This window comes from Terrapene carolina, unplaced genomic scaffold (genome assembly GCF_002925995.2).
Source record: "Terrapene carolina triunguis isolate 2854851 unplaced genomic scaffold, T_m_triunguis-2.0 Scaffold69, whole genome shotgun sequence".
In the NCBI taxonomy this organism is placed as follows: Eukaryota; Metazoa; Chordata; order Testudines; family Emydidae; genus Terrapene; species Terrapene triunguis.
The window spans coordinates 30,757,448-30,774,837 of record NW_020664420.1 but is presented as its reverse complement, the minus strand read 5'-3'; the positions used below and the strand labels follow the sequence as shown (position 1 = coordinate 30,774,837).

The 17,390-nt window shown below is 40.6% G+C and overlaps 1 protein-coding gene across 2 annotated transcripts in view; it reads left to right on the top strand.

Moving 5' to 3' along the window:
- ELOVL7 (ELOVL fatty acid elongase 7) overlaps window positions 1–17,390 on the top strand; it is a 54,236-nt gene that overhangs the window by 34,076 nt on the left and 2,770 nt on the right. For both annotated transcript variants that reach the window (XM_026649249.2, XM_026649250.2), the window contains 5 exons: window positions 2,940–3,036; window positions 7,672–7,862; window positions 10,911–10,991; window positions 11,794–11,850; window positions 14,026–14,131. In XM_026649249.2, the coding sequence (XP_026505034.1) occupies window positions 2,973–3,036; window positions 7,672–7,862; window positions 10,911–10,991; window positions 11,794–11,850; window positions 14,026–14,131 (499 nt within the window). In that variant the 5' untranslated portion in view covers window positions 2,940–2,972. The remainder of the gene's footprint in view (window positions 1–2,939; window positions 3,037–7,671; window positions 7,863–10,910; window positions 10,992–11,793; window positions 11,851–14,025; window positions 14,132–17,390) is intronic.

Below are 17,390 nucleotides of genomic sequence, written 5' to 3'. Positions count from 1 at the left end.
GATAGAACGTGACCCGATATAACACAAATTCGGATATAACGCGGTAAAGCAGCGGGGAGCCCTGGGCCCTTTAAAGCGCCACCCGAGCCCCGCTGCTTTACCGCGTTATATCCGAATTCGTGTGGAGCCCCGGGCCCTTTGAATCACCGCCCGAGCCTGGCTGCCGGAGCCCCAGGGCTCTGGCAGCCGGGCTCAGGCAGTGATTTAAAGGGCCAGAGGCTCTGGCCACTGCGGGGAGCCCCGGGCCCTTTAAATACTCACCTGAGCCCCGCTGCCAGAGCTCCGGTGGTGATTTAAAGGGCCCGGGGCTCCCCGCAGTGGCTGGAGCACCGGGCCCTTTAAATCACCACCGGGGAAGCTGGTTCAGTCCAGCATGGCATACCGGCTCTTGCCGGTACACCGGACCGGACCGAACCCGATATAACGCGGTCTCACCTATAAGGCGGTGAGATTTTTTTGGCTCCCAAGGACCGGGTTATATCTGGGTAGAGGTGTACTCCCACAACAAACTAACATACCAATTATATTTTGAAATTCATAAGTAAACCACCCAAAACACAGATTGATGACAATCTAAGTGATCATAACTAGCATAATAGGACATGGTAGTCAGTCCATAAGAATGGTGGGAAAATAATTTTACTAACCATTTGATCCACATTGTTCAGACATGTTCACATCATCATGAAAAACATTGCCTTCTGAGGAGCACTTTATGTAATGTTTCATTCTGACAATCAGGCCTTGCATCTCTTTACATTGTTTACATTTGGCACCTGTTCCATTTTTACCAGAGGTATAGCAATTTCCTGAAAATTATTCCCAAATAGGGTCTTTTTATGATCTGAAACCAGTTTTTTCTCCAGTTCCCAGGTGTTGAAATCAAACCTACACATTGCACTCTGAAAAATGTTGTCCCTTCTTCCCATAGTGCTCTGCTTTGATACCAGTATTGCTCCTTTCTGGTTGCATGCCTTGCTCCTTCTCCCTTGTTACAGAACTCAACCCCCAGAAAAACAAAAGACCTTACAACAATGCAAGACTTCTGCCCATGTAACCCACAAGCCTTTTGCACTGCAGTATTTTATTTCTTTGGAGACAGAGAGAAGCAGTTGAGAAACTAATGGATTTCTGTTTGTTTGTATCTGTCTGTGTATACCTGCAAGGAGACAGAGCAAGGCCATTTACCTGAAGTGCCCAGAACCATCCAAAAGCAAGAGCTGGTAGTTACTGGACAGATCATTGTTTTTTCCCATGAGCTGGAAAGTAAGTTTCCATAGTGGATGGATTCATAAATATTCATAATTTCAGAACTGTGCCAATCAGAGCTCCTGTAGGAAGAAGCTAGAGAATAGGGGTATGAGACCACCCAGGTGTAGGGTGACCACCCATCCCTAATTGGGTGGGACAGTTCCGAAATGTACATTTTGGAACTGTCCCACCCAAGTCCTGGTCCCAGGCTGAATGACTCCAGAATAGCATTTGTCTTGGATTCCCTTTGGCACCGCTCTGCGCCTGCCCGTGCTCGGGGTGGCAGCAATCTCTTCCTGGTCAGGGGGGTTGAGGTGGGCCTTAGCACGCCTAGACAAGAGACCCCATCTCCTGCTCCTCCTCCTTCCCCCAGGGGGAAGAAGGAGAAGCAGGAGTGGGATCACAGATGGGGGCAGGGCTCCTGCATGTGTCCTGTTCTTGCATTTTGAAAACGTGGTCATCCTACCCAGGTGGGCTCAATAGATGATCCTGATGAGATAGCTGATGGTATCTTCTGGAAGCAGAGGCCTAGTTCCAACAACTGTGATGAATTTGCCAGACTGTTGCACCCAATACACAGCCCCTAGATCCCCCACAGGATCAAGCCCTTAATACAGTATATGATCTATAGTACCATATTTAGAAAATTTGACCTCTGAAGTTAGATGTTTTCCCCCTGATTATTTCTTTATATAGAAAAGCAGCCTTTAATTCAGTATTTTGTTAGAGACTTATGGATTCAGCATATTTATTTTTATTTAAATGTTTTAAGAGTTGCTTATAAATTTAGGTCTTAGCATATTTTGTAGTAAATTCAGATTTCTTTTTAAACAGGTTTATTTTTTTTTAAAGGAACACTTTTTATAATTTAACTAACAGAATAAAAAAACTCCAATTTTAAATAAAATCAGATTCCTTTTCCTCCCCGCCCAGAAAAAAAATCATTGAAAAATTATATATATATAATTTTATATATTATATATATATAATGTATCCTGGTTTGGATGGGTATTTGCACACTGCCTTTCTCCAGCTGTGTAGAAATCTATCTATAGTCTAACATTTTAAATTAATATAGTTTGTGTGTGAATGATCCTCCTGCCTCATTCTGACTGGGTAAGTAGCATGTTTTAATGGTGCTAATCTCAGGACAGAATCTTGCAGTAAAAACAGTGATTAAATCTGCATTGGCAGACTGTAATTTACATACTAGTTATAAATGCACATCTAGATGAAGTGTGGGGAGGTACGAGCTCCTCTCCTGCCATGTCTTACATCTTCATTTTCCAGCTGGCAAATGTATGGGAGTAATTTTGCAACTCTGCTCTCATAGCATCATTGTGTTGGATTTTAAAATGAAGACTGTGATAAGTGTGAGTAAGATCACTTGCTCCTTATTATTCTCTTACCTGTAATGATTAACCACCACATGGCTTCTTCAACTGTAGAGCCTTGTGGTATTGTAACACTTCCGTATGCGGAGATTAACAAATAATATGGTTGTACTAGCTGAATAGGTTACAAGTTGCATCAAGCAGAGTATAATACAGTTATAATGCTTACTAGTCTAATTAATATTCAGTGTACTGCTGACCTTCCCTGTTACATTCTTTTCAGGGCTGCTTTTGAAAATCTTCCACCAAGAATACTCGATAGATTTAAAAAAAAGTTTTTTTGTGTTTTTGCAGGAGAAGTCCCAATATCCACTTATCCCAGTGAAAATGGCCTTTAGCAATTTGACATCAAAAGCTGCACTGCTTTATGATGAATGGATTAAACATGCTGGTGAGTCATTAAATCCTAATGTCCACTAACTTGAAGGCTTTTCAACAGCTGTGGAGTTGTGTTAAGCATAATTTTGAATTGCTAACTTAAAATAGCATTGTCTTCCTCTAATTACACCTAAGTTGTCAAGCTAAATGTTCACATGTCTAACTGTAAAGAAAAGTAGTATAATGTCATGCAGACTTTAGAGGTGTAACTTTCGCAATTACAAAAGTTGATTTGCTAAGGATTTAAAACTTCAGACACTGTGTGTACAGAATGGCTTTCCTAAAAAGATCTCTACTATCAGCAGAATTGCACTTTACATTTTGAAATTGTACTGGGACAGTCTAAAACTTTAATTTTATTTAATTATAAATGGAGTTACATTTTCTTAGTTAACCGATTTAAAGTATTCTGTTACAAAGTGATGTATTTTGCTCTTCCTGGTACTAAAGTAGCAAGTGAAAGAAAATGTAAACCTTGATAATTTATCGTTGTATGTTGAAAACTCCTGTAAGTGATTCACTGCATCAAGTTCCTGTTTTGAAAGGGAGTATTCATACTCTCTCAAAGTTCAGGAATAAGTATATAAATCATTCTGTGGTTTACCGTGAATGTTTCATAGTGCTGTATATTTGCTTAGTTCCATTTCTGAACTTGTATGTGTTGAATGTCCTGGCTTTTCATAATTCTATAGCTATGGAATTAGATGCAGGCAATGGAAAATACCATGGCTGTAGAGCATATGTTGCCTTGAACTGGACAAATAAGGCGAAATCTGAACAGAAATTCACTGTAAATATGAATGGCTGAAAGATGCTGTATATCTGGGACTGGGACGAATGAGTTCAGATTAATACCATAGCTGAAAGCTTTTCCCCCATCATCAGTGGGAATTGGGCACAGCTGGTGCCAGGGGGCAAGCTGAAAGTGAATGTAGGTGCTAGCCCAGAGGATAGCTCTGATGGACCAGAGGAGGAGGATGAATCTCCAGAAGCAGATGATGAGGATGAGAACAAGAAGTTGATAAGGACAATGTAGGCAGAGCAGCTGTAAGACTACAGACCTGGAGTGGGAGAAACTTCATTTGGAGCCAGGGGTGTCATAGTGAGTTCTTCTTCAGCCTAAAAATACACCATGAAGTGAAGATGCAAATACTGCACCAAGAGAACCTAATAGCCTGGTAAACTAACATGGAAGCTTCTCATCTAACACTCTGACTTCTGCAGTGTTAAGATGGCAGCCTTATGCAGGATTTTGGGTGGGTTAGTGGAGACTTCTAATTCTCTTTTGAGTAGTAAGGTTTTAAGAGTATATACGGTTTATCAGGTTCTGATTGTGTGTATTGAAATTTAAAACTGCTTTGTTAGGCAACAAGACAAATAAAATACTTGAATTAAAACTTGAGCCCTTTAACAAGTGGTTGTGTGGGTCCCAGAAGGAGATGAGAGACAGGGTCTCCATGCTAATGTCGTATGCTGCTTGTGTTAGGGTTTTGTTCTGCTGCCCATCACTGGAATAGGGGTACACTAAGGAGTTAATTGATCCCAGAAGGAGTTGCATTTAATTGAGGTGCTATTTTTGACCCATAAACAAACTACAGTTGGGTTTTGGACAGATTACCTGAAAGCCACTTCTCTCCTTGAGCAGCATCATAGCAGTTAGGATCAGATAAGTGCTCAAGATAACAGCTCTTCGGTTAAAATGGAATGGATCTGGTGGTAGGGCACTCTTGCTGAAGAATCCTTGACTCTGGAATTGAGTTGCTCACCCCATAGCCTGACAGAGCTTGGATATGGTGTCTTGCATCATGATGTGATGAAGACATTTGTTCTCCCAGGCACAGGCAGAGGGATTATTGGGAAGGAGCTGATGGAGTCGGTGAAAGGGAGTGGCTTGTTGTGAGGGCGTGGTGATCCTCTTACAGTTCTGATTACTTGCCTAGTGTGTGTGTGTTTGTTTGTTTATAGTGCCTAGAGCACTTGACTAATGCTTTGTAAATGTGAGCAAATAAATTAGAGAATTGAGCAGTTCTTTTAAAACATTGCAACAGTAAGTTGAAGGACTGGATTCATGACTTCACCCCAGTAATATGACAGCAAGCCACAAAAGCAGCAGAATACTAATTCAAAAGCCATGTTGGTATTGTTCAAAAACCTAACAACCCCCCCCCCCCCAAAGGTAATTGGTAAAAGCAGGGGTCCAAAACAACTAATCAGGTCACTATACTTCCCAGTGAAGAAGAAATAGTCAAGCCTTCCAGATCCCCATGATGATCCAGAATTAAAAAAGATGATGATGTCACTGTCAAAAGCTTGAATGTAGCTCCAACCGATGTCAATGGGGGAAACGGGGCTTGTAATGAGCAACTCTAGACACAGTACTTAACACCTTTTGTAAGCTACATGGGCAGGGATTCACAGCATTTTCTCCATATGGATAATTTTAATGTGAATTCTCCCTGTTTACCGTGCCGACTCAACTCTGGACCTACCAATCCCTGCACAAAACCAGATATTTCTGAGAGAGGGGTGGGGACAACTTTCAGGAATTGCAAGATTTAACAGGCACTATGTTATGGCTCTGCAGGTGGTAGATAGTGGGTCAAATCATCTGGTTAAAACTTCCAGGTTTAAAGCCATTCTCCAAACTAGTAAACCAAGTATGATTAAACACAAGAAAGGACAAAGTTCTTAAAAATAGGGGCTTTTCCCAATTTACAATTTGAAGTTCTTTAAGAATGTTCACATTTTCCCAAAAGAGTTTAATTTCACTCATACGCAGCCTGGATCAGTTGCTTGCAAGACCTCTTCCTCTTTTTGCTTTTGAACTACGTTGTCTTGTGACAATGCATACTTTCCATGGAGTGGAGATTGATGCAAGGGGTGGGAGTCAGATCCAATCTAGGACATGTGTGTGAATGGATGTTGGAGGAGAGTGATGATGTGATACACACTTTTCTCTGTGTGGAAACCCTGCTTCCAAAGTTTTTGTCAAAACGTGGGCTCCAATTGACGGCATCCAATAACTGGAGTTTTCATCCCAAAGACATCCAGCAAACAACCTTGAAAGTCACTCCATAGCCAGATTAATTGGAAGCTGTGCAGACTCCCACTAACCAAAACCTTTGCTGGGAAGACTCAGTCGCACCAATAGTGGGCATCAAAAATGTCTTAGGAGGAACGCTACAAATGTCGTCGTATGTGCAGCGGACCTAACTCTCAGTGCCAGATGAGTTTAAGGGGTAATTTGAGTGAACAAACTCCATAAACCAGGGGTCGGCAACGTTTGGCACGCGGCTCGCCAGGGTAAGCACCCTGGCGGGCCGGGCCAGTTTATTTATCTGCTGACGCGGCAGGTTCGGCCGATCGCGGCCCCCACGGGCCGCGGTTCGCCGTCCCGGGCTAATGGGGGCGGCGAGAAGCGGCGCAGGTGAGGGATGTGCTGGCCGCGGCTTCCCGCTGCCCCCATTGGCCCGGGACGGCAAACCGCGGCCAGTGGGGGCCGCGATCGGCCGAACCTGCCGCGTCAGCAGGTAAATAAACTGGCCCGGCCCGCCAGGGTGCGTACCTTGGCGAGCCGCGTGCCAAACGTTGCCGACCCCTGCCATAGACCAAGGGGGAGAGGGAGCATGAACTCTGCTTACCATCTATGGATGAATAAATCTGCAAAGTATACCTGTTAATAGATTTCTGTTGGTTTTTATCATGGCGAGGGAGGAGTATGTGAACGATGACTCTATCTGGGCAAATAGCTTTAGAATTACATATGAATCTGTCGGGAAAGGTTTGCTTAGCCAGCATGCCCAGAATTTTCTTCAAGGTGTGGACAGAGAATTGCCTGACAGTGCATATGAGATTGGAAGTGGGGAATTAGGCAATATCCTTTAATGATTATTTGTACTATTTGTGTGTGGGACAGAACAGCCAATTGTACCTGAGGATGATGTGGTGTGCAATAAAAGCAAGCACATGTGTAACTTTAAATGTAAGATTTTTGTGCCTGGTTAGTGGTGCAATTTATAGTACATCTCTACCTCGATATAACACGAATTCGGATATAACGCGGTAAAGCAGCGCTCCGGGGGGCAGGGCTGCGCGCTCTGGTGGATCAAAGCAAGTTCGATATAATGTGGTTTCACCTATAATGCGGTAAGATTTTTTTTGGCTCCCGAGGACAGCGTTATATCAGGGTAGAGGTGTATTAGTATAGCTGAGTATATATTAACGTTTTTCTCTACATTGCCAATAAAATGGCCTTTTTAATTTGAGTTAAACGTGAAGACTTAAACTGAGAATAAATCACTGCCAGGTGATGAATGGAAAGAAACTGACCTCTGGTCTCCAGAGATTATGTGGTCAAGGGCAGCAGTGGCTTTAATCACTTACCTTGATTGGTATTCCAAAGAATCTGGCAAGGACCAATGTTGGTTTATGAAGAGGCTAACAACCCTGGAGGTACTAAATCTTGTTAAAGCAAGTTATAAAAACCCAAAGCTAATAAGTGATTCTAAAACATGAGCAGTGAAAGCAGAAACAATTTAAGAAAAGAATTTAATCAAGAATTTAACAAAAGAATATCCTCATTGTTAAGTTAATGTAGATGTAAAAAGCATTATGAAAAACCTGTGGATTTTTTTTTTCTCTCTTCTAGATCCAAGAGTGGAAGGCTTCCTACTCATGTCTTCACCTGTGCCACAGACTATTATCATTGGAGCCTATATTTATTTTGTCACTTCTTTGGGACCAAAACTCATGGAAAACCGAAAACCTTTTGAACTCAGGCAGATAATGGCATTTTACAATTTTGGTGTGGTAGCCCTTTCAGTGTATATGACTTATGAAGTAAGTATTTCTTTATAATTACTTGTTTAACTTTTTTCTTCAGCTAGCTCAGCTACTATTATGTAATTTTTTTGGATACCGTAATTGTGACAATTAGCATAATTGATGAGAGAACCTCCCCGAGAAAAATCATTTGGCATTTTTCTTAGGACAAAGTATAGAAATTTAACAATGACTGTAAATGAAAGTTAAACACAGTCAAGAGGGTGATTGTATATTTTATATTAGACCATAATAGAACACTTTAAAACAGTGGTCCTCAAACTTTTGTACTGGTAACCCCGTTTACATAGCAAGCCTCTGAGTGTGATTACCCCCCCCTTTATAAATTAAAAACACTTTTTTAAAAATATATTTAACACCAATATAAATGCTGGAGGCAAAGCAGGGTTTGGTGTGGAGGCTGACATCTCACGACCCCCCATGTAATAACCTCGTGACCCCCGAGGGGTCCTGAACCCCCAGTTTGAGAACCCCTGCTTTAAAACCTGGAAAATATCTAGATTTTTAGTTTTTGAACTTCTTTGGGCGAGGAAGGTTAAACTAGACTGGCAGGTTGCATGCTTTGTTTATAGTCTTTTACTTTTTGTGGCTGCCACATGATAGAATAAGTTGAGATTTTCCACACCGCACAGGGAATGTTTAAGTGCAAGATCCTCTTCAATTAGTTTTTGGTTTTTAAATTGCACAATCGCACTTTTGTAATGTTGTAAATGATCCTTTTATTTACAAAATTTAGTCTAGGGTCTCAATCCATATAAAACAAGCTTTCTAGAATAATTAATAAAACCTTTCCTAGAAGAGTTCTGGGGTGTTTTGACTTGTGGCTCAACAAAAAGCTAGGCTTTTTAGGAGAAAAGAACATTTTTACTAGACCGTGATCAAGTGAGATGCATTGGGTTTAATGACCAAGAAAATAAATTTCTGTATGTGCATGGTGTGCACCTACAAATAATCATTTAGAGTTAACTCTTACACACTTAAAGAAATGCTAGTTTAAAGAGACTAAATTGGGACAATAAACAGTGTGGCTACTCAGCAATACTACAAGCAGCTGCCTGATAGTTTTCTACAACTGGCCAGCTGAAACAACACTATTGTGGTAGCTATTTTCATCTTTGGCATACTGGTTAGGGAATTTTTCAGATATTGCTGCCAAATTGGCTGTACTTCAGTTAACCCAGTTCCCATAACCTTCATAATGTGTTAGACTGAGCTTTTGCTTTTAAAAACAGTGCTCCAAAGTCTTTACATTTGTCTTTTTAAAAAAAACGGATACATTGGCTAATAATTGTTGTGCCAAATACCATAAATGCAAAGAAGGTTGAAAAGCATGCTTTCCTTTTGCATTTCCTGATTCCACAGATCTTGTTAGGGTTGTGCAGTTTTTAGGAGTATTTAAAAAATAAACACTTGCCTCTTTCACTTTTGACGCTAACGTGATATTTGATTTGCCTATCATTAAGCCTTTATTTAAAATGTCACAAAAGAATGCATAGATAACATATGCCAGATTGAATTAATTCTTTTCTTCATTGGCTATAAGCCATTTGTGGGTGTGTTTGGTATTCAGTTCACTTACAATGTTTGAAATTCTGTTGGTTTCAGTGTCTGCTTTGTTAAATGGGTAATCTTTTACTTGTCTTATTCAAGTGATGTTTGATTGAAACTACAACTCTTCACCTACCAGGAAAACTTGGTTTCCTATTATACATGCATGGATAATTATGATTAATTAATGAATATTCATTCAACACAAGTGGAGTTTTTATAGTATTGGCTGGGATTCAGGGGGTGAGGAAGAGAGAAGACACAAAGTGTAATATTTACAGTGCTGCTCTTGGCTGAGTTTTAATATAGTAATAGAAGGAGTATTAGATGCGACACCTATTACATTGATACTGTACATCTGCATGTGATCTCAAGACAGCTCCCCATATCTTCTGACCGTTATAGTCTAACTGGTATCACAAAGTAAATATTTTTGACAAGAACTCGAGATACTTGTGGTACCAAATAAAAGAAGTCCAGTGCTGATTCTTCTCTAGCCTCAAGCCCCTTCTGTTGGCTACAGACAACCAAACTCACTAAAACAGTTGCTGAAACAGGTTGTATGTGTATAAACTGAAGTTCAGCTGGATGTTGTAAATGGGGGGGGGGGGGGGAACCTACGGGGGAAAATTATTTAGTTTGGTAAAAATTTTTTTTTGGTAAAAATTTTTTTATTTATTTTTTTTTTTTTTTTGGTCCCCTATTATGGACTTTTTGCAAATAGATCTATGAAACTATGTGCAGTTTAACCTAGCATGTGAATTGGCCAAAATCATTAAGTGCATAGGGGACATCTGACAAATGTACAAATTGCAGTTCCAATTCTATGTGGACATAGTAACTTTTGGATGTTAATTCTTGTTACTAGGATTTCCTCATCATGGTGTGATATTATTTTATTACACTGTTGGCCAGTCACAAATACATGCTGAACAGGCTACATTGTAATACAAAGACTTAATTAGCTGAATTCCCTGGTCCTGCATGTACTGTATTTCCATTTGTAGAAAATCTGTGAAGAATTGAGTTACTTAACTTCTAAATAATAAAAATGTGGTTCTGTGTTAGTACTTGACTCTTTAAAAGTATCTTATGTATCAAAATGCCTGGATTCAATACCAATACTCACTTTTTGGGGGGGATGGTTTATTTGTTTCAATCACCTGCTTCCCCTAGTGAGAAGAGAGACACTGATCTAATGTCTGTTCGGGGAAGCAGCTATTTCTTCTCTTGTGGCACTGAGGCTTAGGTACACTGACGTGGGTATAGTTGGGGTTCTCATCCATATTGTCAAGTTATGAGATTCAAATCTCTACAGTGCTACAGCAGCCGAGTTTAATAGTGTTGCCATCCCACATTGAGGTAGATAACAGCTGACAAGCTGACTGACTGCACGGGCTTTTTTAATCATTATGTGATTATTAAGGTCAACTGAAATTAATGAATTTTCTCAAGTGATAAAGTAAATCTTTCCTTTCCCCCTTCTCCTTGTTACAGTTTCTTATGTCTGGTTGGGCCACAGGTTATTCATTCCGATGTGACCTTGTTGACTACTCCAGGTCACCTACAGCTCTGAGAGTAAGTAACCAAATGAAGCTAATTGTTATGCTACATTAACTTTTTATATTTTTGGAATGTTTTTAATGAAAATGCCTTGATGCATAATGAAGAGCACATAAGTGACTGTAAAGGGTGATGAAAGGGATGTTGGAGGCAACATGTGCTAGCAGGGTGGATTGATTTAAATCAGTGACTCAAATCACCAAGTGGAAACCTTAATTTAAATCTTCAATATTAATCAACTTTTCTATTTGTTCTTCAGTTCTTTTCTAAAGAAAGGTACATTTTCATTGCTTCATATAGCTCTTCAAACATGTTGATTTACAACTAAATAGATAGAACCTTTATGCTAGATTTGGTATATCTTTTTCTACCTAGGAGTACATATGTTTGTAAACCAAACAAGCCCTTAATACAATATGTGATATATTGTGCTATATTTATAAAGCTTGACCTCAAAATCAAATGTTTTCCCCCAGATTGTTTCTTTTTATGGAAAAGCAGCTTTTAACTCAAAGGTTTTGATAGAGACTCATGGATTCAGCGTATTTATTTTTTATTCAAATGTTTTAAGAAATTATATAAAGTGTAGACTTGACATATCTTATGTGATATTCAGATTTCATTAAAATGGTTTATTTAAAAAAAAATTAAATAATTTATCCAGTGTTTGCTTATTTAGTTCAACATTTTAAAGTTCCCTGAGGCTGAAAAGGCATTTGTTTTGCTTCCTTGTTTTTAAAGAAAACCAGCAAAAATTATACTGATGTTCTAATGACTTCAGTAGACTTGACCCTGTGTATTTTTTGGATTTTTTTAGATGGTTCGGACTTGTTGGCTGTACTACTTCTCCAAATTCATTGAATTATTAGACACTGTAAGTATGTAGTGACACAACCTGGTAAATACTGTGATCTCCATAGAGAAAAAAGGACATTGGAGTTTATAGCAATTGGATCGTACAGTAGCTGTACTCTCTTTGCTCACTAATCAGACCTCATATATTCAATCAACAGAATCTGTTAGTAAAGGATAACAGTGAGAGTGGAGAAACATTTCAAGCATTTCTGTACCATAAACTTTTAAGCCTATCTCCTCATTAGTTACAATGGGAAGTCTCTAAAAATGATAGCATGGTATGGCTCTTTTAAACTGTCCTGGGAAGTACTCCGTTAGGGTAGATGGGCTGGAAACAAGAGCTGGTTATGCTTCAAGTCTTCCTCCACTTCCTCCCCAACAACTTTCCCTCACGTTTCTCTCACATTGGCAGTTGGGGGGTCTGGCACAGTTGGGGGTCTGGGACTGTACCCACCTGCCTCAATTTAAAGTACCCATCCTGGCAGTCATTTGCAGTAACACAATGTTAACCTGACACTCTGGATTGTTTCTAAGGCCCAACTAACTAGAGCTCAGATCTCCTGTTGGAGGGACCAGGAATGCTGGAAATGGAAGTTGAGTGACCTCCCTCTCTTCTCTATCTACTGACTGGTGATCTTGAATTAGTCCTGGACCTGAAAAGTTATTTTCTTCATCTGAATCCTTCTAGTTGTATACTTGCCCTTGTGCCTTCTCGTTTATTTAGGTATCTATATCTCCGCTTCTTTTTAGTTTGATTGTGAAAGTTTAATTGCTTGAAACTTTGGCAACATACTAATGTGTTACTATTGTGCTGCTTAATTTACTATTTCTAGCCATATGAAAACAGTCTTGTATGTATGTTTTCTCTGTCACATCTGACCACTCTATTCCCCTCTTTCTGGGTGCCATCTTCTACCTGCTCTTGCCATCCGACTCTACTCTTTCTTTCTTTCTTTCTTTCTTTCTTTCTTTATTCATTCCCATCTATTGTATTCTACTTTTAGAATGTTTTTGCCCTTTGCTCCCTTAACAGTTTTCCTTGGCAGATTGATGGACATTTACTATGGCAGCACTATGTCCATAGAGAATATCCACATTCAACCCTCTCAATATTATCCCACCTTCCTTTTCACATCTTTGGGCAGTTATTGTCTCTGCAGTGCTCTTAACATGTCAAGTGCTAGATAGTCTGTCTTTGCCGGGAGCAGGAGGCTCAACCCTCAGCCCATCCACTCCACCCCTTCCCCCAAGCTCCCACCCTGGACCCGCCTCTTCTCTCCTCCCACCTCCTTCCCCTTTACTTCGCACATTACATCCTTGCTCCTCCCCCACCCCTCACTTCTGAATGCTGCAAGCCAGCTGATTGTCGCAGGCAGGATGCAGGGGAGGGAGGGGGGAGGCGCTGCGCACCGAGTCCTCGCTCCTGCCTGGGGCAATCAGCTGGCTTGCAGCGTTTAGGAGGCAGGAGGGAGGGGGAGAAGCTAGGACTTGGCGTGCAAGGCTCTCCCTCCCTCTCCCGCATGCCTCCTGCTCGGGGCAATCAGCTGGCTTGCGGTGTTCAGGAGGCAAGGGAGGGAGGGGGAACCTGCGTGCCGAGTCCTCGCTCCTCCCCCCTCCCTCCTAAATGCCAGAAGCCAGCTGATTGCCGCGGGCAGGAGGTGCGGGGAGGAGGGGGAAGGCACTGATCTGCGGGGTCTGCCGGGGGGGTGGGAGGCGTGCGGGGGGGGGGGGGAGGGGGATATCGTAGGGAGGCTGCCAGCGGTGGAGAAAGCAGGCAGCCAATCAACGTAATAGTGGAGCATTGCACAACTTTAAATGAGCGTGTTTCTTAATTGTTTAGCAACGTAACAACGTTAACCGGGATGACTTTAAGTGAGGAGTTACTGTACTGTGGATGAAGAGTCCTAGAAGGAGAGGTGGTTGTGGTCTAGTGGCTTGAGCATGGAGCTAGGAGTTGAGACATCTGAACTGATCAGAAATGCTGATCTTCTGCAGCATTATTTGTAATAGAAGTTTAGATTATTCAGTGCCTTTGAAAATCAGCCCCTCAGTCTGTCACTCAATTTCCACATAAAATGAGCATAAGTGCAAAGAATTTTAATGTACTGTGTTGAGCAACCTATGTCTGTGCGTACAACTGCAAACTACTTTTACGTGTTACTTTTCTAATCTCTTATTCTTAAAACTATTTCAGATCTTTTTTGTTCTGCGAAAGAAAGAGGGCCAAATTACATTCCTGCATGTCTTGCATCACTCAATCATGCCGTGGACCTGGTGGTTCGGAGTCAAATTTGCTGCAGGTAGTCAAGAGAGCTAAAATTATGCTATATGTGTCATAGTAAAACCTCCATACGCTATAAATGAAAAACATGTTCAAATGGACACTGTTAATTAAAAAAAAAAATTACTTGGTCATAATTTGTATCTACTAGAGTTACAAGCAATGCCCAATGATTACTGTACCTGAACTAGATTATAAGGGAGGGAGAAATCTTCCAGTTGGCTCATTTGACAACACATTGTGTATAGTCATTTCCCCCTGTTACTGGGGGTTGAGGTGGGGGGCAGCTAGGGGCAGAAGGGGTACCATACCAATGGGGAGGTTGTGGTTTGTAAAACCCAGCGGGGGAATTGTGGGGCAGGTACTTTATTATTGAAACTATTTCAAAAAATAATTGAGTAGATTTCATGTTGACATTGTCCCTTGGAACACACAAATCTAATCAGAGGGGAGAGTGTTTTCTCATCATTCTTTCCCTCTATAGCCTTAATTTTATTTAGAAATTATTCTAGTTTTTGTTGCAACTATTTCTGACTGGCCTTTGGGAGCAGAACTGTAGCCAGAGATAAGGCTGTAACTTTTCCAGAGCTAGTTAGATACAGTGATATCTGTTTGTGGAGGGCCAGCAACTTAAAAGATTTGGAAATTCAGCCAGATAGCATCCAAATGTTTGGGAACTGGGAAAACCACCTGCTGTTTTTCCCTCATCTCGGTCTTTACCCTAACATTATAAATCCCTCCGCTCGCCTCAACTGTCTCTCCACAGAGCAGAAATGACAAAAATCCAGAGATCCTTGCATCAGAAGCTTGTAGAATACATGGTCTTTCTAACCTGGGGCTTTACAGTGTAACGGACTTAAGGCTGCATCTTGAGCTAGGAGCATGATTCTCCAGCTCACATACGTATACCTGCAGTAGCTTGATGAGCGCTAGTGCACATATAAATAGTAACCTTACTACGGCCAGACATGCAGTGTCGGGCATGGCTTGCCATGAAGAGTATAAGCATCCTGAAAATAGTGGGTACATACTAGCTAAGTTGTGCTGCTGCCCATTGTACCACAGTGATGCTACTATTTATACTAATGCCAGCTCTCATCAAGCTACTGCAAATGTGTACGTGAGCTGGGGAATCATAGCCCTTGCTTGTAGTATAGACATAGCCTAAAAAGAGCATACAGCTTGAAACCTGCAGAGAGAATGCAAGCCTGTTGGAACCCCTGATGGGGGATTTTATTCCTAGGGGTGGTGTGTCTGGAAGGGGTTACTAGTTGAAAAATCAGTGGAGACAACAGAAGTACTTGTCTGGGCATAGTTTCCTTTTCTGTAACATTTCACCCATCTTCCTTGACATTGTTTTTTTTCCACAGCTTTGATGCTTAATTGAAGGAGAGAACCTTTGCCTACCTAATCCCTCCTGTGTATATTAGTTGCATGCATACAAAAATATGTCCTGAAAGAGGTACAAAAGCTTTGCGTGGATTCCATGGAAAGTTGTCTAATGTGCAGTTAGCTAATGAAGGAGACTGCTATATTTTCACTGTGTTTGAGTCCAATTTCTAATATATAAAGAAACTCTCATGTTTTGAACTGCATCCTTTTCCCCAAATCAGTGGTACTGTAGTACTAAAATTGGAGTTACCTTCCTCCGTTTACAAATCAGACCATTTTAGATCTGTTAATATAAAACACATTAATCTGGTATGCCCCGCACTTAACAGTACTCCCCCTCAAAAAGATTACATTACCCATACTGTTAATTTCCTGCCCTTTAGCTGGGCTTCAGAATGGTATACCAGCTGTGCACTTGTTCCATGACCAGGCATCTCAGACTTAAATCTCCTATGTGGTAATCTGGCAAATGCTTTCCACAAAGTGTGAGAGATCCATTTTGACTTGAGTCAGTAATATTCCCTTATGTAATCTTTAGAGTATTGTTTCTTTCTCAAAGCTTTATTGCCTATCTTTTAAACTAATCTTTCCAAATGTTCTCTCTGATGCCTTAAAATAATTTCCAAGAATTTCAGTACAACTGATGTTTATCTTGTATTTCATTTCCTAGTTGTTTCTTTCCTTTAAATAATAGCATTATGCTGTCTACTGCCCAGCCCTCTGACCTTGTTCTTAGTCCAAATCATCCAAATGCTTTTTTGACGAGATGAGGATCTTCTCCTTCTTATGACCTGACAAAGCGAATTGAAAACCATTTTTATGCAGTGCAGCGACTTTCTTCTGTAACAGTATTTTTGTAATGTTGCCTAGGTAGCTTTTTTCTAATGTACGGTAACACATTTTGAGGCTTCTTCCATGAATTTTCACTGTGCAGCCTAAAAAAGTAAATTTAGTCTCAGAAAAGCAGTCAAATTGTTTGGGAATATGTGACCTAGAAACACAACATTTCAGAGAGAATTTTCAATTAAAACTGATGATGGTCATCTGTGTAGGGGGAAAGCTCCACTAACTTCTCTAATCATTAATAAAGGAAACATTTATTTTTAAAATTAGGGCTAGTTGAAACTGTTTTTGATACATAATTGGGCTTTCAACCAAATTATTTTTTTGCTAAAAGTTTTTTCATGGATTTCTCACCTGGAAATGTAGAATGTTTTGTATTTGAATTTCCACCAAATAATCAAAATGCTTTTCTCTCAGTCTCTCTATAAACCATTTTTTGACCAGCTATATTTAAAACTCAATTCACTTCTTAAATATTACTACTATGGCCAAGATAATTTAACCCTTTTGGAAACTGAGCAGGAGAGAGGGTTCTGGAGAAGGAAATATCTGCATGGATCCCCTCAATGACGAGTTCCTTCATTATCATTCCATTTAATGGGTTTGGTCCCAAACTTGAGGGTTGCATGGGCAGCTGAGGTCACATATCTTGAGGTCCCACACTTCTGTCCCTTGGGTCTTCCCTGGTCCTGGGAACATGGATCCTCTGGAGCTGTCCCCGGAGAGTGACTCAAAAGAATAGAGAGTAGAGCCTTGAGCTGTAGTACCTTTACTGGGAACCTCTAAGGGCGAGAGGTAGGATTGCTATATGGTTTCAGCCCCTGGACTTATGAAAAGCCAATCAAGGGATCTAGAAAAGAGGTAGAGCAGGAGGGATGATGTCGCAGAGGTGTTTGAGCCCCCTTCATGTAACACACTAACAAAAAACTTATTTGCATTCAGTTAAACTAATTACACTTTTATTACAGCTTCAGAAAATTGACTTACCCTAGTAAAATGCTGCAATGTTTGTATTGGCTAAAATCGTTACATAAGCATTTGCT